The 24920-nt window shown below is 39.5% G+C and overlaps 1 protein-coding gene across 2 annotated transcripts; it reads right to left on the reverse strand.

Moving 5' to 3' along the window:
* Positions 1–123: 123 nt before the first annotated feature.
* On the reverse strand, positions 124–21751 carry tecpr2 (tectonin beta-propeller repeat containing 2). Of its 2 annotated transcripts, none has more exons than XM_079632843.1 (20): positions 21611–21751; positions 20832–21089; positions 20600–20728; positions 20165–20296; positions 19874–20031; positions 19480–19786; positions 19242–19374; positions 16848–17312; positions 16025–16758; positions 15638–15821; positions 14656–14829; positions 13299–13479; positions 10434–10575; positions 9939–10179; positions 9729–9818; positions 9406–9639; positions 4518–4666; positions 3907–4048; positions 1081–1230; positions 124–996 (listed from the first exon to the last, which is right to left on the reverse strand). In XM_079632843.1, exons 2-20 carry the CDS (start codon positions 21048–21050, stop codon positions 845–847), a joined length of 4116 nt encoding a protein of 1371 aa, XP_079488969.1. In that variant the 5' UTR covers positions 21051–21089; positions 21611–21751; the 3' UTR covers positions 124–844. The 2 variants fall into 2 exon arrangements, with proteins under 2 accessions (XP_079488969.1, XP_079488970.1); XM_079632844.1 differs by lacking the exon at positions 21611–21751 and adding an exon at positions 21180–21265.
* Between the last annotated feature and the right edge of the window lie 3169 nt (positions 21752–24920).

Genomic DNA, 24920 nt, shown 5'->3' on the forward strand with positions numbered 1-24920 from the left:
AACATCAGGGAAGCAAATACACTAGTGACTTTTAAATCTCGTCTTAAAACTCTTTATTTTAGGATTGCTTTTACCTGAACTTGATTTTATGTGTTTATTTTTTTTTATTCTATTTTACTTTTTATTGTATCTTCATTGTGTTTATTCAATTGTTGTTATACTTGTCTGTAAAGCGCTTTGAGAAAGCTACTTTTAAAGGCGCTATACAAAATAAATATATTATTATTATTATTATGATCCTTCAGAAATCATTCTAATATGCTGATTTGGTGCTCAAGAAACCTTTCTTATATTATTATCAATGTTGAAAATGTTTGTGCTGCTCAATATGTTTGTGGGAATAGGGATTCATCTTGTTTCAAGATTCCGTTATGAATAGAAAGGTCAAATTATTTGAAATAGAAAATGTCTTTACTATAACTTGTGATCAGTTAAATGCATCCTTCCTGAATAAAAGTATTAATTTCTTTAAAAAATAATAATTAAAAAACACAACTGACCCCAAACTTTTGAATGGTATAACGGAGCCTCATTCTTCATTTAAAACAAGTAACAAAATATCTGCTCTAACTGTGCATGTGGATATCAAAACTTAATAAATAATATGCTGATTAAAACAATATGGGTAAACATTTTCAGGTCACAGGGTGCACAAGGTATTCCCTCAGGTATGTTTCAACAGCGTAATATACTCATGTGGATTTGACCGACATGAGGGTAAGTAAATGATAGACTTTTCATTTTGTTCAGGTGAACTGCTCATTTAAGAAGAAATGAATAAAGTGCCTATAAAGAAATTTCACAGAACAGTGATTCTGGGATGATTTGACACAATTTGCGGCATCTAAATCACCTCCCACTCTTCCTCCAGCTCCTCTCCACTCAGAGAACCTGTGTTGCCATGGTTTTTACTTCTATTGTTTAGCAGATTCTTGGTAAGGCGCTGGTTGAGAGCACCATTAGGAGCAACTGCCCACAGTTCATCCATCGGGGTCACTGCAAAACAAGGCTGCTTGGTAAGTGTTGATCATTTACGTGTGCAGATGCTCATTTTATCATTAGCCAATTATGAACACTAACCTGCGAGCCAGCTGACCAGTCCTGGGATCTTCTTCCAGTAGTCTCCAGCAGGGTTCTTCTCTGTAATGCCGTATCGACGAGCCACTTCACCGTTATAAAGACGAACCCAAGCGGTCCTCATGCTTACAACCAGTTGACTTGCCTGAAGTCCTACAATTTGGAAAAAAACAAGTTCCTGCTCTAATTAAACACATATGAAATTGAGTTGAACTCTGAATCAGGCGAACAGTTAAAAAAATTCAGTACTTCATGGCTCATCATGGCGCCAGTGCGAGCAGGACGCTGATCCAGTAGCTCCGTACGTATAGAGTTGTTTTTAATATTTTAAGTGTGTTAAAGTACTTTTTAACTCTCTATATAAAACTAGCTGTGTAAAACTTGATATATCCTATGGATACAACTACTAGGACTTTTTACGGACAACATAGCGGGGGACAACTCGTTTATTCAAGGGAGAAGCGGCTTTCACTGCAAACAATGGGACGAGCGGAGTGAAAGTGAAGGCTAGGCTAGCAGCTAAGCGGTGGAAGTACAAGTCCTCGGTTCCGTCGATAGTGATGGGGAATGTGAACTGTCAGACCAAAAAGACGGACGAGCTGGCTGCCCTTGTGAGATGCTGGTGGTAGGTCTCGCCATTGCTGTTGTTGTTGACGTCCCTCCACGTGCGCACGCAGAGACTGCATGTGACGTAATCCACTCCACCATCGCGAGACTGCAAACACAACATCCGGACGCATTCGTCGCCATCTCCGGGGATTTCAACCACGTGACACTGGACTCCACACTGTCAGACTTTCACCAGTTTGTAAGCTGTCCCACCAGGAAGAACAGGACATTAGATCTACTGTATGCCAACGTGAGGGAAGCTTAGATTGCCACTTCTTTGCCCCCACTGGGAAAGTCTGATCATAACCTGGTCCTGCTCACGCCACAGTACAAACCACAGATCCAGTCTCCTGAGGCAGCGGAGGCTCTGAGACTGTTTTGAATGTACTGACTGGAGCGTCCTGCAAAAAGCACATGGCAAGGACATTGAGGGGGTCACTCATTGCACTACTGACTACCTGAACTTCTGCATGGGCGTGGTGGTCCCCACTAGAACTGTACGCTGCTTCCCCAACAACAAGCCGTGGATCACCAGTAATGTCAAGGACACCCTGAACAGGAAGAAGAGAGCATTCAAGGATGGTGAAAGAGATTCGCTGAAGCACGTACAGGGGGAACTCAAGGTCCACCTGAGAGAGGCGAAGGAGGACTACAGAAGGAAGGTAGAACAGAAGCTGCAGCATAACAACATGAGGGAGGTCTGGGATGGCATGAAAACCATCACAGGCTGTAAGAAGAAGGGCAGTATCACTTGAAAGGGGGATGCTGGGAGAGCAAACCAGCTAAACCTGTTTTTTAACAGGTTTGATACACCAGCTCCCAAAACCAGCGACAGCCTACTTCATACCCCCATGTCCATCACCTCCCCCAATGTCACCACCGTGTCCATTACCACCTCAGACTGCAGACCACCCACACCCTCCACACACATGGACAGTTCAACACCCCTCCCCATCACCATCACCAAGGATCAGGTGAGCAGAGAGATGAGGAGGCTCCGACCAAGGAAAGCAGAGGGCCCGGACAGAGTGTGTCCAAGGATGCTTAAAGCTTGCTGTGCTGACCTGGGGGAGCCACTCCAGCATGTCTTCAACCTGAGCCTGCAGCTGGGGAGGGTCCCAGTGCTCTGGAAGACTTCACGTCTCATCCCGGTTCCCTAAGAAAAAACACCCCAGGGAGCCGGGTAACTTCAGACCAGTAGCACTGACATCACACATCATGAAGACCTTCGAACGGCTGCTGCTCCATGTCCTCAGACCCCAGGTTCACCATGCACAAGATCCACTGCAGTTTGGATACCAGGAGAAGATGGGCGTGGAGGATGCCATCCTCTATCTGCTCCACAGGGCCTACTCACATCTGGACAAGGAGAGGGGCGCTGTGAGAATATCGTTTTTTGAGTTCTCCAGCGCCTTCGACACCATCCGGCCGCTCCTGTTGAGAGACAAGCTGACAGAAATGAGGGTGTACCCACTCCTGGTGACATGGATTACGGACTACCTCACAGAGAGACCAGAGGTCAGCAGCACCGGAGCACCACAGGGGACTGCTGCAGATGTTCTACCAGTCTGTGGTGGCCAGCGTCCTCTTTTATGCTGTAGTTTGTTGGGGAGGAAGCAGCAAGAAGAGAGACGCTGGTCGACTGGACAGACTGGTAAGGAGAGCTGGCTCAGTAGTGGGCTCAGAGCTGGACTCTCTGGTGAAAGTGGGAGAAAGAAGGACCATGGACAAACTGCTGTCCATACTGGACAACGCCCACCACCCTCTGCACAACACTCATCGGGACGGGCAGAGGAGTGTGTTCAGTGGCAGACTGCTGTCCCAGCCCAGCTCCACCAACAGACTTAAAAACTCTTTTGTCCCACTGGCCATCAGACTGTACAACAGCTCCTAGTCATGGCAGGGAGGACAATAGACAATTAAATAATTTCTACCACCCTCTGCACTCTTTACCTCAATTTTCACTACATCTGTACCGTTTACCTGTTTACCTCCATCTGCACTCCATCTGCACTGTTTACTGTTTTTGCACTGTTTACGGTGGCTACTGTGTTATAAGTTAATTTTATTTTAATATAGGTTTAATGTATGTTTAATGTATGTATGTTTTCGTATGCTACTGGATACTTGAATTTCCCTTGGGATAAATATAGTATATATCTATCTATCTAATACAAGAATAATAAAAACAGTGAATGAGATTATGTAATGAAGGTATACCAGGAATGTGCTCCCATGCAGTCCCAACAGGCATCTCCTCAGTGATGCCGGTGCGCACGTGCACATTGCCTCTGTTGTCCAGTGCCCACAGCATACGGTCATTAGAACTAGTATGAATCTTCACCAGATGAAGCCCAGCAGGCTGCTCAAAGAGAACATGAGAATAAAAGACTGCATAAGGCTGGTGAAATAATAACAGTGTATTCCAAGGGCTAAATAATTCCTTACAGGTCATGGTAGGAACTCTCCAGAAATCATTATAATATGCTGATCTGCTGCTCAAGAAACATTTATTTTTCAGTTGTGCTGCTTAATATTTTTGTGAAAACCGTTTCTTTCAGGAATCTTTGATGAATATAGAAAGTTAAAAAGAACAGCAATTATTTAAAATTGAAATATTTTTTTTAACACTATAAATATCTTTACTGTCACTTTTGATCAATTAAATGCATCTTTGCTGAATACAATTATTCATTTATTTAAAAAAAACTGACCCCAAACTGTAGTGTATTTAAGTAATATACCATTGAATCTGGATGCAAGCTCATGTATAAGTCTACATTACAGTGGGGATTTTGCAGACAAAACTGTCATGTCAAATGCTTGTTTACCTGTTCAGGTGGTTCAATGCAGATCCAGGCAGGGAGCATCATGCTGGGGTTCAAAGGTTGAGTTCCAACCCGAAAATACACCATTCCATTAGCATCACACGCCCAAACATTCTGACTGCCACAAGACAAACTGAGAAACCTCACGTTCCCTGTGAGGGAGCAACAGAGAAAGTAAAAGTCAGATATCGCATGTCAACACGATATTGGCACATGAGAGCATTAATAACTCAAACTATGGGATTCTTCCACCATCCGAAACCTGTATGACTTAGAAATAGCACAAAAAAAACATATGATTGATCATTCATGTCTGTAGGACAAACAACAATGGATGAGTTACACGCCCCTAACCTAAAGTATGGTAAAATATAACAAGATTTTTTAATACAAGTTTCATGTGTTGAAATTCATCAAGCACCTGACTGTACTGGAAACATTTAGCCATCGCAATCCAGGTTAAGCTCTCAACCATACATCACATCTAGCACCATTTCACAATAGTATATGTCAAGGACATCCATGGCCATTTTTCCATACTAAAACTTTGTGTCCAGAAAACAATGTCCTTAAGAGAGCAGCCTACATTCAGTACAGCCTACGTTCATCTAAGACTGTACAGAGGTCTTGTCTGTACACTATGATATGATAGGGAAACCTTGACATGACATTTACACGTAATGAGAGCTTTGTGTTGAGGACTTTGATAGAAAATCTTAACATAATATGTGATACACTGGCACACATTCTTTCACAGCTCATATCATCCATCACACTTTCCATGACAGTATTCATTTCACTGTGTGATTACATATCTATGGATATAAATGATCAAAATGATAATCAAAATGAGAAATTAATACTTTTATTCAGCAAGGAGGACGCATTATATTGATCAAAAGTGATAGTAATAACCTTTATAATGTTACAAAAATGTTTTTTTTAAATAAATGCTGTTCTGAAAAAAAAAAGTATCCTGGTTTCCACAAAAATATTAAACAGCAAAAATGTTTTCAACATTATTTAATAATAAGAAATGTTTCTTGAGCACCAAATCAGCATTAGAATGATTTCTGAAGGATCATGTGACCCCAAACTTTTAAACCGTACAGTATATTATATATATATATATAATATATATATATATATATATATATATATATATATATGTGTGTGTGTGTGTGTGTGTATATATATATGTATATATATATATATATATATATATATATGTATATATATAATATATATATATAAATACATACACACACACACATACATACATACAATACTTTTCAAAATTAAGATAAATCTATTGACACTTTCTTGTTTTCAGAAAAAGTCACAGCTAGAAAAAATGGTTGATTTTGTTATATATAAAATTAGATGAGTGCATTTTTATTTGTAGCTGTTTAAATATAACTGTCATCCAAATGCAAAACTGAAAAACAAAAAAACTTGAGATATACGTTATCTCCTATTGATGTAGTGTTTCACATTCTTTCACTGGCTTAGTATGAAACCCACCTATCTAACGAAATCAGTACAAAAAAACAAAAGCATTATGGGTGCCTGGTGAGCACAATGAATGAAAACAATAGATTGCTTGCATGTCGTCACACCTGTGGCCTTTGGCCGCAAGAGCTCTTTGCACACTGTGCGGATTCATTACCACCAGAACCAGATAAAGCAAAGCTGACGCTTCAGTTCACAGGATGGCCTTTTTCAAAACCATTAGTGTTTTTCTGCTGTAGCATTTAAAGTGTTTTCCTGAAAACGAAAGGACTCATTGAGAACCAATACCACAGGACAAAGTGCACGAGACTAACCTAGAATCTAAAGAACCAGCATTTCATCTAACAAAACAATGTATTAAACCAGCTGAACTCCAATAACTTCCATTGAGTCTCAGTCCGTAAGCCCGAGTCTAAAAGTACTGAAAACATCATGTGCCCAGTCTGTACCCGATCTAAAAATGCTTGTGCATCCAGGACTAGCCCTAGACTCATCTTTCACATTGCCAATGCAATGATGCCCTGACGCAAACAACCCGAGACGGACAGGGCTACAGCTGCTCTATCACATGGCTCTGCCTATTTGTGTCTCTATTCTGTTGTAGCAAATACACACACACGCACACGGCTTACATTGATTGCACTGAAGTGCAAGCAGTGTAATTAAAATATGTCTAATGTGATCAGATTAGACTGCAGCCTGCATTGTCATTTCACATTGAAATGCTGCATTGATTGCATTTGGGAGAGTCTGACATTGTGAACTTGTGTCTTGTTACCAAATTCACTGATTAAAATGTGTGCTTAATGCATTCCTAAAGCCTAATCACTGCAATATTCAATACTGAAGGATTGATCTGTTCCTCTCATGACCTTTGACAGTTAGCTTACAAGCTTTATTACAAAACGTGTTATGCAAGAACCACCTGCTTGAATTAAAAATACAAACACCACCCTTAGCAACAGGCCGTTTGGATACACAAAACCATGGCTTGCTATTCAACCTGCTAGAGGCTCTTCGATTCCAAGAAATGGAAATGAAGATGTGAAAGTGAAACCGAAGTGTGTTTAGAAAGAGTATAGCTTCAGTAGAAGTGGAAGTGGGCTGGTCAGCAGCAGACCAGACATGGTAATCTGAACTAGGAGACGAGGGTCCTTAGCAAGGTATGCCCAACATGCGTCATTCTGTCACACCTGACCACTTGAGACCTTGAGGAGCAACAACATTTGAGCAAATGATCTAAATCATGCGTCCAACACGTCATCATAGGGACGACTAATAAGTGCTATCTAATTCATACCTTAGTGAATACAATACATACTGTATATGCAGCCATGTAAAAAAGAAAGGACACCCTTTAGAATTGTATGGTTTATCAGAACATAAAAATCATCTGGTCATTAGCAGGTTTTAAAATTAGGTAATTACACCGTATAATTATTTATTTAACAAAAATAAAGGCAAAATGAAAAAGCCATAAGTGACAAACTAAGTACACCCTATGATTCAATCGCTTGAAGAGCTTTTAGCAGCAATTCGTTGAAGGAATAATTTTCTGTATGACTTTATCAGTCTCTCATCATTGTTCTGGAGGAATATTAGCCCGCTCTTCTTTACAGCGTTGCTGCGGTTCATTGAGGTTTGTGGGCATTTGTTTATGCACAGCTCTCTTAAAGACTTACCACAGCATTTCAGTCGAGTTGAGGTCTGGACTTTGACTGGGCCAGTGCAACACCTTGATTCTTGTCTTTTTCAGCCATTCTGTTATAGATTTGCTGGTGTGCTTGGGATCATTGTCCTGTTGCATGACCCAATTTTGGCCAAGCTTTAGCTGTCGGACAGATGGCCTCATATTTGACTCTAGAATCCTCTAGTCTAGAGTTCATGGTCGACACAAAGACTGCAAGGTGCCCAGATCCTGTGGCTGCAAAACAAGCCCAAATCATCCCTCCATCAGCGTGATAGACAGTTGGTATGAGGTGTTTGCGCTGATATGCTGTGTTTAGTTTTTGCCTAACTTGGCACTGTGCGTTATGGCCAAACATCTCCACTTTGGTCTCGTCTGTCCAAAGCACATTGTTCCAGAAGTCTTGAGGTTTGTTCAGATGCAACTTTGCAAACCTAAGTCGTGCTGCCATGTTCTTTTTAGAGAGAAGATGATTTCCCCTGGCAACCCCTTCCAAAAATGCCATACTTGTCCCGTCTTTTTCTAATTGTATTGCCATGAACTTTAACATTTAACATGTTAACTGAGGCCTGTAGAGTCACAGGTGTAGTTTTTGGGTGTTTTGCGATTTCTCTGAGCATTGCTCGGTCTGACCTTGGGGTGAATTTGCTGGGACGTCCACTCCACTCCACTGGGACATCCACTGGCAGCTGTCTTGAATGTTTTCCACTTGTGAATAATCTTCCACACAGTAGAATAATGGACTTCAGGTTGTTTGGAAATGGCCTTATAACCCTTCCCAGATTGATGAACAGCAACAATTGCTTCTTTAAAAACATTTTTTCAGACAGTCTTTCCTCCTTGGCATTGTGTTAACACATACCTGAATGCTCCAGACCAGCAAACTGCCAAATCTTCTGCTTTTATAGAGGTGATCACACTTACTGATGATCAATTAATCAAGGACATTTGATTAGCAGCGCCTGACTGCTACTTACACTCTTAATTCCTCCGGTAGCAGTAATGGTGTACTTAGTTTGTCACCCATGGCTTCTCCATTTGGCCTAGCTTTTGTTAAATAATTAAATGGCACGGTGTAATATGTCATGTGTTGTTGTACATCTGAGGTTGTATCTAATTTTAAGACCATTTTTTATTATTATGTCCTGATACATAAAACCATAGAATTCAATAGGGCGTCCTTTCTTTTTCCCATGACCCATACATATATGAAGATGTCAGATGCATCCATCTAAAGTTTTAGTTTAATATTAACATTTTTATCAGGCTCCTATGTATAGCTTTCTACCTATACAAGGCTGGGATTTAGTGAGTTTGAAGTGAAAGTATTTGTTATAGTAGTATACTATGTGCTTATACTATGTGCTTATACTATGTGCGGAGAGCATTTACTCAATATTACCATCTCATTTTTGACAGAAGTGGCTTTTAAAGGCTTTTGCATCGGAGGTCTTCATATATATATATATATATATATATATATATATATATATATATATATATATATATATATACAGTGTATATATAACTTCATGAATATAATATTTAATCAATACATATACAAATATAGTATTTTTTTCTTCATGCAAACTTGCTGCTCTCACATTACAAGAGTTTAAATTTAGTTGAAATGTATAGCTGGCATGTGATCCACTGATAAAACTCTTGTCTATGGAAAGAAAATTCTCTCACCAAGCTGGCTGAGGTCCAACAATGTCCAGTCAATTCCTGTAGAGCAACTGGCTGATAAAGTGCGGATGTGGACACGACCGTAGTGATCTAAACCCCAAAGAGCGTCACGACAGGCAGAGAGCTGCACCATCTCTACATTTGGGGGGAACTGTATGGTAAAGGGCCGCATCTGGAGGTCTTGGTTCCAGATACAGAACAGGTCTTTCCTGCTCTGACCTAACCACAGGAAACTCCCTGTGGAGACACCAGTGAGGTGAACAAATGTTTGAATATACAGATTAATACAGGGGTGTGAATATGAAGACGACAGGATTTCTACATACCCTCTTTGGCTGGAACAGCAGAGGAGAACACAAAGATCCATTTTGTGGCAGAGGCTGTTCCTCTGGGTACAATACCCTTCCAAAATGTCCCTGCATTAAGGTGAACATCACCATAAAATAAATGACATTTTCAAACAAGAACCAATCAAAAGGTCCTCAGTCAATAGGACAGTATATTTCACTTTTAAGACCAAACTCATTGTATCATACCGAGGAGGCTGCCCTTGGCAACGTGGAAGTCGTTGCGCCCAGAAGCAATCCAGACGCCACTGGTGCTGACACTGATGAGGCTAGGCTGGCACTGGGAGTGCTGGGAGAGGAAGGCCACGCGCAGACATTCGGCCACCCGCTCTACCGGAGCTCTAGTGGCTGTGGCGACAGTGTGTGTGGCCTGGATCAAAGTCTGTAAAAGACTGCCCTGATCAAACACCACATAATCTGTGATGCTCACCTAAATGAAAAGATGATGAGAATTAAAAAAAAAAAATCACATTTGTTTAAGGCATTATTTTGATCAATTTGAAACATTTCTTGCAGGAAGCAACACCTTCAGGCTTACATTTTTTAAATAAATTTAACCTTTTGAAATAATTTTTTACACAAAATGTGTGATTCATGTACAGAGAGTGCGTTAAAAACACAGCATACAGTCAAAAAAATCCGACCAGCTCTAGAAGAGGATTTATTGTGCATGTGGATGTGTACCTGCCACCAGTGGTCATCTTCACCCTGGGGTTTTTTGGCCGTGACCCCCGTTCTGAACCATAAGCTGCCACTGGTGTCCAATGCCCAGACTGTGTTATTCTCACCCAGAGCAATACAGATGGGTTCCAGACCTTGGCTCTCACTATGGACATGCATATACAATATCTCAATGTTTACATTTATTTCTACAGCAAAAAAAAAAAGGATAAGGTCAAATCTTGCTTGCAGTGTTTTATGACAGTGGGACAAACTTGCAGGAAAACAACCCATCTAATTCTTGCAATATTTTTGAGATGATAGTATGCTGATTTAGTTATTGTTTTGACATGACTACTGAAACTAAGTTCCGACTCCAAAATCACACCAAGAATCCTGACTTGATTTTTTTGTTTTTTAACCCACTCTAGGGGTTAAAAAAGGTATGCATTCGCCTTGAGAATTTAATTTTTGTTTCTAAATGCAATGACTTTGGTTTTGTCTTTGTTTAACTGAAGAATGTTTTGGCACATCCATGCGAAGGGAAGGTCAAAATGCTCTCCTCTTCGAAAACCATGAACAAAACTATGCAAGGTTAAAGGAAATATGACCCAATTAAATGTGTCAAATATACAGTGCCTTGCGAAAGTATTCGGCCCCCTTGAACTTTCCGACCTTTTGCCACATTTCAGGCTTCAAACATAAAGATATAAAACTGTAATTTTTTGTGAAGAATCAACAACAAGTGGGACACAATCATGAAGTGGAACGAAATTTATTGGATATTTCAAACTTTTTTAACAAATAAAAAAAATGAAAAATTGGGCGTGCAAAATTATTCGGCCCCCTTAAGTTAATACTTTGTAGCGCCACCTTTTGCTGCAATTACAGCTGTAAGTCGCTTGGGGTATGTCTCTATCAGTTTTGCACATCGAGAGACTGAAATTTTTGCCCATTCCTCCTTGCAAAACAGCTCGAGCTCAGTGAGGTTGGATGGAGAGCGTTTGTGAACAGCAGTTTTCAGTTCTTTCCACAGATTCTCGATTGGATTCAGGTCTGGACTTTGACTTGGCCATTCTAACACCTGGATATGTTTATTTGTGAACCATTCCATTGTAGATTTTGCTTTGTTTTGGATCATTGTCTTGTTGGAAGACAAATCTCCGTCCCAGTCTCAGGTCTTTTGCAGACTCCATCAGGTTTTCTTCCAGAATGGTCCTGTATTTGGCTCCATCCATCTTCCCATCAATTTTAACCATCTTCCCTGTCCCTGCTGAAGAAAAGCAGGCCCAAACCATGATGCTGCCACCACCATGTTTGACAGTGGGGATGGTGTGTTCAGGGTGATGAGCTGTGTTTCTTTTACGCCAAACATAACGTTTTGCATTGTTGCCAAAAAGTTCCATTTTGGTTTCATCTGACCAGAGCACCTTCTTCCACATGTTTGGTGTGTCTCCCAGGTGGCTTGTGGCAAACTTTAGACGACACTTTTTATGGATATCTTTAAGAAATGGCTTTCTTCTTGCCACTCTTCCATAAAGGCCAGATTTGTGTATACGACTGATTGTTGTCCTATGGACAGAGTCTCCCACCTCAGCTGTAGATCTCTGCAGTTCATCCAGAGTGATCATGGGCCTCTTGGCTGCATCTCTGATCAGTCTTCTCCTTGTATGAGCTGAAAGTTTAGAGGGACGGCCGGGTCATGGTAGATTTGCAGTGGTCTGATACTCCTTCCATTTCAATATTATCGCTTGCACAGTGCTCCTTGGGATGTTTAAAGCTTGGGAAATCTTTCTGTATCCAAATCCAGCTTTAAACGTCTCCACAACCGTATCTCGGACCTGCCTGGTGTGTTCCTTGTTCTTCATGATGCTCTCTGTGCTTTAAATGTACCTCTGAGACTATCACAGAGCAGGTGCATTTATACGGAGACTTGATTACACACAGGTGGATTCTATTTATCATCATTTGTAATTTAGATAAACATTCGATCATTCAGAGATCCTCACTGAACTTCTGGAGAGAGTTTGCTGCACTGAAAATAAAGAGGCTGAATAATTTTGCACGCCCAATTTTTCAGTTTTTTATTTGTTAAAAAAGTTTGAAATTTCCAATAAATTTCATTCCACTTCATGATTGTGTCCCACTTGATGTTGATTATTCACAAAAAAATTACATTGTTTTATATCTTTATGTTTGAAGCCTGAAATGTGGCAAAAGGTCGAAAAGTTCAAGGGGGCCAAATACTTTCGCAAGGCACTGTACATTTAAAAAGCATTTTATATACATTCAAATATACATTTAAAAAGCATTTTAATACATTTCTACTCAAATTATGAAATATAAAAGAAACATTTTTGTTTACTTATTCAATAGCTACAGTATGCTGTCCACTTTATTTTTTAATGAAAGAGTGACTACTTGTGACTCGAATGTCCAAGGCTTCCAGTGTCATCCACTTCCAGTTAGTTCAGCTCTACAAAAATAAGTCAAATAAACTTTGTATGTCTCCACACATACAGCAGAATGGACGGAAGAAACTTTCATATTCCTAACCAATTTAAAGAAGTAATCTAACTATACATATATTTTACCTAAATACTTTAAATATCTACTTTTGTTATCATAATCATAAACATTTTCGTAGTGAAAATAGTTTTACCTTTTACTGCAGTTTTATTGTTCTGGTTATTTATGGCTAATGAATTGAAAGTCTCGTTCACAGAAAATAGCTTACTTCTATGTTGCAAAATAAGGTGGACATAGCTTTGATATTGCAGTATCTGGCAACGGTGGTGCTGAAGTAAAACCAGTCGAAAACCAGTGCTTCATCTATTCACTATAGTGAATTTGCTATCTGCTAACAGAAAAACACGCTGACAAACATACCTGACGGTGTCATACTTCCAGTGTTCTCCCTCCGCACAGTAGCTGCTGAGACCCTCTCTGTAAAACACGCCCCTCTGCTCGCTCAGTGCCCACACCACACTGCCCCGTGCTGCCATCTGTGCCATTGGGCATGGACAGTCCACCTTCACTGACCGCGCACATGGCCTGTCCACACTCAGCCCTGAAAACACACATAGAGCAACAGTACAATTCTAGCTGCTTTATGCATATTTTCATGGTTAAAATTTCCAATGAAACCAGAAACAGCTACTAGTGTGTTTATAGCAAAATGTTCAGAAGACTGTAGCTAATGACCTCTACTGAACTGGTAAGGGTGGTGAAGGAATGATAAGGAGCTTTAAGGTAACTGAGTCCAGTTGATTATGCTCTTCATTATTGCATAATCCCAAAGCACAGCCCAGCTCAAAGTTATATTCCTTTAGAGCATGTGAATATGTGACAAAATAAAACACTTAGAATAACAAAGCAAAAAAAACAAACATGTGATTTGACTATTGTTTTTGTAATTGGTTTCAAAGGAATAGTGCCATCACACCCATACATTTTCACGAACAGATGTTGTGCTTGCTATTTTCTATTAAATTAAACTGTTGTATAAATCAGACTTCGCCAGTTTTGTTTTTTTTACACATAAAGTCATATGGACCACTTTTATGATGGTTTTACGGTGCTTTTGCATCCTTTTATCATAAAATACTGATTATTTATGGAACTAACTGCATAATAAAAAAATACTTTTGCATTTCACAATTTGTGTCCCATGGGAGAATTAAAGTCACATGAGTTTGGAACGCCATGAAGGTGTGCATGAAGAGTAAATAATGACCATTTTAATTTTTTCGGTGAAATGTCCCAAACATACATACAGCACTCTCTAGTGGTCAAACAGTAAAATAACAGGTAGCAGATTTCTATCTTTGGTTCTCTCTGGTCTTCTTTGGTGATGAGAGTACTTTCTTTGAAGTTAAAATACTTTCTTCGATCCCATCTGAATATACAGAGACTATAAGACACTTGTTAGTTTCCCAAGGAAGTGTAAACACTTGCTCTTGTGGAGCTATCAAAACATTGCTCTGTTTAATTGAGTTGCTCTGTTTAACTAATGAGTTTGGGATGGGACTATCTGTTTATCTAACCAGTAGAGGTGTTCAGGAAAACTATTTGAAAATAATCATTTTTGCAATTCTGTTTGGTGACCGCAACAGTGAGTAATTTTTTATACAAGTAGTATGAATTAACGTCAATACAGATTACTCAATTACAAACTGTATAGAGTCATTAAGCAGAATATGTTATTGTAATGCGAAGTTAGTATGCTGTGTTTATTCTGTCACACCTGTCTGTAGGTACAGGTCTCCATTAGTCCGAATGATCCAGGCTGTGTCATCACTAAGTGCCACAAATGCCGTGTCATCCAGGGCTTTGTACCAGTGTCTCTTTCCCTTGATGGTGACTTTCCCGCAAGCGTAAGCAGTCATGGTCTTCTGCTCCACCTTCCACAGCAATGAGCCTGAGATAACACATCAGCGAGATCAGACCAAAACTGTACACTAACTTTTCTTTTTCTCTTTTCCCCAAAAAATGAATAAAGTATTCGTTTTTGAAAATGGGCTGTATATAAATACCTACAGTACCTACAGTAGAGTTCAATTTGCACATGCTTACATTACTACAGTAATACCACACTGAAATATATTCCAAGTCTAAAATATTAAATAATATCAAAACAATTAGATGTAACTGAATGTCATTACCATATACTAAAGGACAATGGACCATGTAACATAAAATGTAACATGTAACATGCAATTCTAAAAAGTAGAGAGCTGTCATTCTTGTTTTTTAAAGAAACTTTACAAATGAAAACACTGTATAATGCTAGCTGCTGTTAGTGTTGTTTAGCACATTGCTTTATGATTGACAAACTGTGCTCGTAGGGTGACAACCTTTGCTACTGTAATATGCCAATTTGCTGCTCAAGAAATCTTTCTGATTTTTAACAATGTTGAAAACAATTGTCCTGCTTAATAGTTTTGACATTTTTTCAGAATTCTTTGATGAAAAGAAAGTTCAAAATAATAGAACATTTGAAATCTTCTGTGACATTATACATTACTGTCAATGAATGCATCATTGTTGTATAAATTCCTTAACCTTTAACCCTAAACCTTTGAATGGTAGTGTCCATTTAATATTAAGAGCAATACTGGATTAAAATATTTTTTCCAGGACTAGACTTAGTCCAGAACTCCATAAACTAATATTTGTTTAAACAGGTGTATGCTTATTTAATAACAAACTGAATCTAAGCCCCTTACCTGATGGGGACAGAGCCACCTGATGGACATTTTCCTCAAACTTCTGCCAGCTCAAGCTACCGTTAAGAAGGCTACTACAGAAAAGGGCTCCTTTGAAGTCCAGACACCAGATAAACCTGTCCGTCACTACTAGACTGAGGATGTTACAGCCAGGCCCACTGTAACCCATCCAACTTTCAGCCAACTTCAATCAAAGAGAAATACATACAGAAAGAGATTTAAATAGATAGACACAGAATACATGACATCAGTATAATTGAATATGGTGATTCACAAACATGGTGAATCTTACTGACCCCAAACTTTTGAACGGTAGTGTATATTACACAATTATATCAATGAAATAAGTAACTGTATTCTGATCTATTAGTTGGTTAGCTCTCTAACCTGATCAGCTTTGAGGAGCTGCGTCTCTTCATCCTCTCTCTGTTTAGCAGATGAGCTCTGCAGACTCAGAGCGTTTAGTCCGTCCCCCAGACTAGCACTGGATGGCACTCCGTGTGCATAGATGTCCTCCTCATCACTAGATGGCGTTGGCTCAGGTTCCGGGGAGTAACCCAGTGGTCTAATGGGATCATAAGATAAGTCCAAATTAAAGTCCCCATGTAAACCGTTTTTAAAATCTTGCTCTGAATCCTCCAGGGCGTCATTGCCCTCCTTCACATATTCCTTAATGACATCCTGCTCATCAGCTGCCTGCATGTACGAGAAGGTGCATTCTAGCAGCATGTCCACGTCAGGCGTAGCTGCTGTTTGCTTGTTTTCTGCAAACACATTATCACTGTACACCTGACACTCCATGTCTTGTAGTGACAGTGATGTAGGGCAAGACAGCAAGGTCTCTGCTGTTTGGTTAACTGGATCCTGTCGAGTCTCTGGACTCTGTAAGGGTTCTGATGGGCTCTGATTGGGGATAGCATCAGAACTGTGGAATTCTCCGCAGACGGAACCGTCCTGGTCGGGTGAGCAGGTGCTGTGCAGGTCGAGGCTGCTGCAGAGGAGGCTGGTGTGGTCAGAAGGAGGCTCGCTCATGGGTGTGTTTAGAAAGTCACTGCCGGCACCGTCCTGGCTGCAAATGCTCTCCGACCAGCTGCTGCGCTCGTTGACACGATTCCCACTATCTACAGTTTTACAAGAATATATGGAGTACGTCAGTGGATCAAATTCTTAAATCACATCACACCACATCATGTGATATTAATCCTCTTACCTTGCCGTCTCCTCTTGCCTTTCTTCTTCAGCTTGACGGCCTTGACCACCAGTTCCTGTTGGAAGTCTTCTTGGGTGATGGCGCTGTATCTGCTGGAGGAGAGCTCTGAGGTGGAAGCCTCTGTGGTGGTGAGCATGCCCTGTGCGCTCTCCCATGAGGTGATGGAGCTGCTGCGGCTGCAGGACTCCACTGTACCCAAACTGGCCCGCTGCTGCTCCAAGTCCTCTGCCACCTCCAGAGCCTCAACCGCATGACTGAATCCCTCAAAATGCTGCTCCTCCTGCACCTCCTCGGACTCCTCAACCCCATCATGTACCTCCGCTGAGCTGGGATTGGCTTGAGTCTGCTGCTCTGTAATGATGGGCATGGTCCTGATTGGCTGAGCGGTTTCCACAGCACCATTAGCAGGCAGCAAAATGGTGGGTGTGGAAAGAGGAGATGTAAAACGGTAGGAGTGGTCTAATACTGAGAGGAGGGGAAAAAAAAGCAAAGATAGGTAAGATAGAGTGACCCCAAAAGCATTATTGACACTTTCTGTTTGTCAAAAGTATTGGAACATGTTCATAGGACACCTGTGTAAACTCACACTTAATACACACGATGTACCTAATATTATTGACAGAGGAATGGCAGCTATGCTTATATTAATCTTTCTGTCTCATACTTATCCCAAGATTAACGTAGTCAGCCGAATCTGGTCCGTTTCCAGACCAGATGCTGGACCTGCACCCAGAGACAACAACAACAACGCAGCCCTTAAATGCCAGCAAAGACCACGGCAATTAGACGACCCCAAGGGACAGATCCCCTGCGAAGACCTCGCCACAGTCACCTATGCCTAGCAACGAACAGGTCATGCCAGGACCTGCTAGGACCGCAATGGAGATTCATCGTGCTTACAGTCATTCATTCGTCCACTACTGGCTAAATGGCAGCTCTGCTGGACATACTATAAGTTCTCCTCCCACCAAATGTCTGCATTGACATCTAGATCTTCAAGCAGAAGGATCTGGATAAATAATTTTGAATGATATCAATCCACAATTCTTGAGATCCAACCTGGAATAAATCACACCCTGGTTGTTCATTTGGAACATTTCATTTTCATAGGACACCTGTGTAAACTTAAGGGATCTCACACTAAATACACATTATGTACTTAATAGATCGAATAGAAAACTGAACCTGGTTTCTCCCAAGGTTTTTTTCTCTCCATTTCTGTCACCTGATGTAGTTTGGGTTCCTTGCCACTGTTGCCTTTGGCACACTTAGTTGGGGTTTAAAAGACACTTAATACTTAGTAATATTATCAATTTGACTGCACTGATACCATCTATACTGTTTTCAGCAGTGCTGCTTATAGCTGAATTAAACTCATTTCATAATTGATCAATTTTACTAATTTATTGAACTGATTTGAGTCAACACTGAATAATGGCAATAAATAATGCCACTATTGTCTGATGTAGAGCTGCTTTACAGCAGAATTTGAATCATCTCGCGGTCAAAAGTTGTCAGTTCTGTGACATAATTTCTTTGAAAATGCTACTTGGTTTTAAACTTTGCTATCTCATGCAATAATAACCATCTATTTTTTTAGTGTGATTTCAGTGTCCAAAAACACCACTGGTATTTTTGTGGCCACTGGTGGATAAAAGTAATTTTTGGTAAGAAAGTACCGGTACACTACCTTCAATTTAGGGTCAATAAGTTGTTGTTGTTGTTTTTTTGAAGAAGAACAAGAAAAAAATACTTTTATTCAGCAAAGATACATTAAATCCATAAAAAGTGACAGTAGAGACACTTACTGTATAATGTTACAAAAGATTTATATTTCAAATAAATGCTGTTCTTTTGAACTTTCTATAAATCAAAGATTCCTGAAAGAAATGGTTTCAACAAAAATATTAAGCAGTACAAGTACAACTTTTTTTTTAAAATTGATAACATTGAACATCGAAAAGAATAAGAAATGTTTCTTTAATAAATTACATTTTAAAATATATTAAAATAGAAAAGTTTTTTTTTTTTAGGTATTTTAAACTGTAATAATATTTCAAAATAGTACTGTTTTTACTGTAATTTAGATCAAATAAATGCAGTCTCGGTTAGCATAAGAGATTGTTTCAAAAACATTACAACTATTGACCCCCAAATTTGGAATGGTAGTGTATCTGCTAAGAACTTAAATATCATCTATTTGTTACACATTAACAACCACAACTCATGAAGCTACTATTCATACCAGTATGAATTCACTCAAAAAAAAAAAAAAACATTATCAGAGTGCCAAGGGCACAAGAAGCTTTTTCCTATCCCTTAATATCGGAATACTGCTGATGGAACAAAGTGCACGACTAAAACTGCCATTATGGCACCAGTACTGCAACTCACAGTTGGAAACCAATCCCTCAGGGCAATTTGAGATCCGCAAAATGTCCCGATCTCCTTTCAGAATGAAGATTTCATTCTCAGTACACGACACAGACACTATATCTCCACTGCTTTCCAATCCTCCAATGATGACCTTAATGAGCAAATGAAATAAGTGAGAAACAACAGTACAAATTATGTTTGCATTGGCAACATATCAATTATGGATATCATTTAAATCCAAAGTGTGCATTCATACCTGATTGGTACAGTCCACAACATAAACACTATATTCGTTCCAGCTGAGGACCCAGCCCTCCTTCAGGAAGCAGCTGACCATTCCTAACTGTCTTTCTGAAGGTCTGTAGCCACCCGTGGGGCCTGAACGTGGGAACAGCTCAAACTGAGGTACATCCTGATTAAAAAGGGGCTTTAGGACATGAGTCTCCCCGACACGTCCTCGCACATCAGTCCTCCAGAGACGCAACCCTGGCCTGGCTGCGTAAACCACCAGATCGCTCTGCTTGCAAAGAGCTGGCTGGAAGCAAGCACCAAACTTGCCATTGCTGTAAAAACAAGCCAGATATTAAGAATTAAGCAACCCTGATAATGATAGAGCACTTTCAGGCAAAGATGGATTTAAGATGTCGTACCTTTTACGTGGTTTAGTGCCCAGCTGCTGATGCGACTGCTCTTGAGTGTAGAAGAGCATTGAGCGCTGACAGGACGAAACCAGAAGTACTTTCTGACTATATTCCAACTGAACTATTGCTGAAGTCTCTTCGAAGAGGACCACTGGATTACACACTCCCTAAAAGACCAATGCATACACACACACACACACACACACACACACACAAATTAAGCCATTAGACAGTAAAACTAATCCGATTTTAGACCGACAGATTTCTATTGTCTAACTGTAAATATCTGAAAAAGCTTACTTGGTCCAAGTCCACAGCAGAGTAGACCACCTTCCCTTTATCATCACCAGAAAAGAGCTTCATGCCATTAGCACTCCAGGCTAATGCCGTAATTGTGCTTTTGTGTAAGCCCACCACATCAAACCTTCTTAGCTACAGCAAGATGACAAGAATGTGACTAATTTACTAATAAGATTCATTCATCAAAAATTAGATTATGAATTAGACAAATAGTCTATACGTTTTCCTTATAGTAGGGACAAAAAACAGCTACTTTAAACAGACCTAAACTAATGTTATGTAATAATAGAAAAAATGCTATATTAAATAGTCAACCCTTGCTACTCCAATTAAGTATGTATTATCATGAAAAGAACAACAAAAAATATTAAACCTAACCACTAATTCAATGAAATCCTTGCTACTTGAATGCTGTAATCAGAGATGAAACTGTACCTGTTTATTTCTGCCAGGCAATGGTGACACAAGCTGAAAGAAAGCAACCCGGCCTGATGCCGTTCCAACAGCCACAAGATCATCGAAACAACTCAGCAACTTCACTGCAGTAATGGCCTCACATTTGCCCTATTAAAACATAAGAAGCAGAAAATAGTACCTAACCAGATCAGATCCACGGTGAGTGCTGCAGAAGAGACAGAGAGAGAGAGGAAGCACTAAGCAGACTTACCTCTAAATTGTATTTGTTCATCTGGCTCACTCTCCTGCAGTAAAGGTACAGCATGCCAATGCTGCTGCCAATGGCTATATAATCATTGTTGCTGTCCAGTGCGGTCAAGTAGACCAGTACTGAACGGAAACCTTTCTGGACTTTAGCAGGGATAGCATTGAGAAGGTAGTAGAGTGGGCAGAACTCCTTCAAGGGCAGCGGTGCTGGATGGTTGGCCATGATCACCCAGTGAATCTGTGCTCCCACTCCTGCTGAAGTCTGAGCAAAAAAAGGGCCACACATTTCCAAGTACAAGATTATAAAAGGGTTGTGCGTTGCTGATTACGTTGTTACTGTGCAGCTTTTTACCTTTATTGTTTATTTCAATTAATTACGTGGGCAGTCAGAAATTCACAGCTAGTCATTGATCTATCTAACACAACAAGTGACTCGTGCAGCAGTATTAAACGCATCCGAACATCTGTATGAACTAAGTAGTGAGCACACCCACAAGCAAACATTGACCACTTTAACCACGCCTCAAATACACAACACAAGAGAACATCCTTCCCTATTTTCCAACATAATTGAGGCTTCATCGAGTTAAACACGGTTATACAGAACAGTTAGCGTTTTATTTGTGGCCTATGCACTACTCTGAATATCAAAGACTAAAAACACAAAAACAGTCGCTTATAGTTAACGTTAGCTGTACAAGGTGGGTAACGTTAGGTTTTCTAGTTAGCGTACTCTATGCTGTAAAATAATTACATGAGCGTTTCAGTTTATACAAAACTTACCACCGGAAAAAGTTCACATTAATTCTGAACCGTAAACGTTTTTATAGTTTGGATGAGGGCGATCTGTTGACATTTCTACTGCTTTGACAGATAGCTCTTGTGTCTTCTTCGTTATGTTTTGGATCGAAACAGAAAAGTGACGCCAGCGACACCTACAGCAGCGGAAGTGAAACTCACGTCTTTTAAATGCCTCTCTTCTCATGTTTTGTTTACACATGTTTTGTTTAGGGTTGTGGCTTTTAAAAATGAACATTTCAATCCTTAAAGCAGCTGAATGCCTTAAAGTGCTCTTAAATTAGGCTACTTGGAATGGGCTAAAATTCCAAAATGATTAGGCTTAATTTAATTAATGTTGTAGTTTGCTTGTCTACAGTTTGGATTTCTTTTTAAATATTTAATTCAATATTTAAGTTTATTTTGCTTGAGCTTAGCAATGTCAATGTATGTTTTGTTATTGGAAGAGGTTTAATAAAAGTTAAAAACAAATCCTCTTTTCTCTTGGAATTATTTAATCATGCTGTCCTATTTTTAAACCAAAAATATTCTAACTTGGCATGGATTGAAACCAATGAGATGGACATTATGCACAGATAATGAAATAGGCCTTATGATACTGTCAGTGAAGGGGCATCAGCAGAACTGACAGGCTATTTCATTAGCTCTGATATGCACTCAAATTAACTAGGCCATAGAAAAAGACAACCAGGGAGACAGTGTTGGATCTGAAATTAAACAAATAGTACAATTACAGACTACATATATACCATAGTCAGCCTCTAGTTTCTTCAAACTATTCTTCATCAAAAGGTCTGATGTACTCTTCAGCATTATAATATACAGAACCCCACATCTGTTAATCAACTCTACTGGCACAAACATAACAGGACAGGATCAATGCTTTTTCCAATCAGTATTCAGTCACAGCATGATCATCTATAGATGGTATACCATCATAATGTTGTTACGTACTGTATGCTAGGCCTTTAAAAATGAATAAGAATGATTATCGATAAACAGTTTAAAAAAATTAAGAGACACTGCAAAATTAGCAGTTTCTCTGGATTTTTTAATAATTTATTTTTATGTATGTATCTGTTTGAGTAAAATGAACATTTTTGATTTATTATACAAAATACTGACAACATTTCTTCCAGATTTTAAATAAAAAATATTGTAATTTAGAGCATTTATTTGCAGAAAATGAAAACTGGTCAAAATAACGAAAAAAGATGGCATGTTTTCAGATCTCGAATAATTCAAAAGAAAACAAGTTTATATTCCTTTTTTAAAAACACAATGCTAATGTTTTAACTTAGGAAGAGTTCAGAAATCAATATTTGGTGGAATTACCCTGCAAGGGTGCTATATATTCATACAGTGGTTCAGGCTGCAGGACTGCCAAATTACTAACGTTATCAGCAAGATTATAAAACTTTGGATCGCTTTTCTATTACCCATACTACTTATACCAATGGCGGAAATAAGCACAGTTATAATAGCAAAATATGTGAGAGCGTTGTTATACTGTGACGATATTGAATTGCAACTAGTTTGCACAACATTTGTAATTGAAAGGGTTTAATGACAATATCTGATCAATGGTTAAACTTAAAATTGTTAAAAAATTTATATATGAGATGATAAAAACGTATTAATCGTACCAGCATATATGTAAAATGTTACCCGAGAGATAGATAGAAAGAGAGAGTGAGAGAGAGAAAGTGAGAGAGAAAGTGTGAGAGAGAGACAAAGTGGAGGCAAAAAAAGAGTGCCCCAAGAAAGGGACCTAAAAGGAAAAGAAGAGCCAGAGCAAAGAAGAGCCCAGCAAAAAAGAAGCGCCCAGAGCAACAGTTACAATCTTCTTTCATCCCTTCCGTGACCATGACTGAAACCCAAATGTGAGACATTCAAACTGACCAATCAGATAATTACAACTTCCCCCACCCGTACTTAAAGGTGTGTAATTAGACCCCTGATGTTCACACATCTTGGCCCAAATGTCTCAATCACTATCAACACCTTTTTTTGTCTTTAGGAATTCCAAATGGCCCTTGTGGTAAGAGGGGGTTGAAGCAGTAAAGCAAATTTCTTTGTTTATTTTCCAATATCTTTGATTATTTTCAATTTTACAACCCTGATTTGCAATCACAGCTTTCATGCGTCTTGGCATGCTCCCTGTTGGGCGACTTCCTGCCGAAAAAAATTCAAGCAGCTTGGCTTTATTTAATGGCTGGTGACCCTCTTGCTTACATTCGAGGTTTTCAGTAGGGTTCAAGTCTGGGGATTGTGATGGCCATGACAGGGTGTTAAACTGGTGGTCCTCCTTAATTGGCCTGGCTGTGTGGATTGGAGCATTGTCATGCAGGGAAAAAACACCGGACATTGTCAGAGCAGAATGAAGCATGTTTTCTTTTGGATAATCTTGTACATGGCTTGAGTTATGCATCCTTCGCAAAGAAGTATCTGCCCGATTCTAACCTTACTGAAAAACCACCAGATCACCAATACTCCACCAAATTACACAGTGGGTGCAAGAGACTTGTAAGGTCTCTTTCGAAACATTAGAGGACAATGTGTTGGGCAAAGCTGAAAACGGCTCATCAGAGAAGATCAGAATCAGGCAGATCTGTCTTTGTGCATGTACAAAGTTATCCTGGAAGAAAACATGGTTCCTTCTGCTCTAAAAATGTTCCCGCAGGACAATGCTTCAATCCACACAGGCAGAAGGTGTGAATGGAGAACCACCAGATCAAGACCCTGTCATGGCCATCACAATCTCCAGAACTGGACCCCATGAAAACCTCTGGAGTGTAAGCAAGATGGTCACCAGCCATTAAATAAAGCCAAGCTGCTTGAATGTTTTCGGCTGGAGTGGCATAAAGTCGCTCAACAGGGAGCATGCCAAGACGCATGAAAGCTGTGATTGGAAATCAGGGTTATTCCACCAAAATTGATTTCTGAACTCTTCCTAAGTTAAAACATCAGTAATGTTTTTTTTTTAAATGAATAGAAACTTGTTTTATTTTGCATTTATTCGAGGTCTGAAAACATGGCATATTTTGTCATTATTTTGACCAGTTGTCATTTTCTGCAAATGCTCTAAATTACAATTATTTTATTTGAATTTTGGAAGAAAATTTGTCAGTAGTTCAGAATAAATCAAAAATGTTTTAATTTTACTCAAACAGATATAAATAATAAATCCAGAGAAACTGCAAATTTTGCAATGGTTTCTTAATTCAACACCCCAGAGCTGTATTATTAAATCACTCCATTTACTCCAACAGTTATACATTAAGATTAATACAAA

This window comes from Phoxinus phoxinus, assembly GCF_949152265.1.
Source record: "Phoxinus phoxinus genome assembly, chromosome: 13".
NCBI lineage: Eukaryota > Metazoa > Chordata > Actinopteri > Cypriniformes > Leuciscidae > Phoxinus > Phoxinus phoxinus.

What these genes read in the sequence shown, in the direction of transcription:
- tecpr2 (XM_079632843.1), bottom strand. Translation starts at nt 21,050, where the DNA reads ATGGCCAACCATCCAGCACCGCTGCCCTTGAAGGAGTTCTGCCCACTC. An exon ending in GGCACTAAACCACGTAAAAG is followed by an intron (nt 19,787 to 19,873) that starts GTACGACATCTT and finishes TTGTTTTTACAG; the next exon opens with CAATGGCAAGTTTGGTGCTT. An exon ending in ACTGGTCAGCTGGCTCGCAG is followed by an intron (nt 997 to 1,080) that starts GTTAGTGTTCAT and finishes CTTGTTTTGCAG; the next exon opens with TGACCCCGATGGATGAACTG.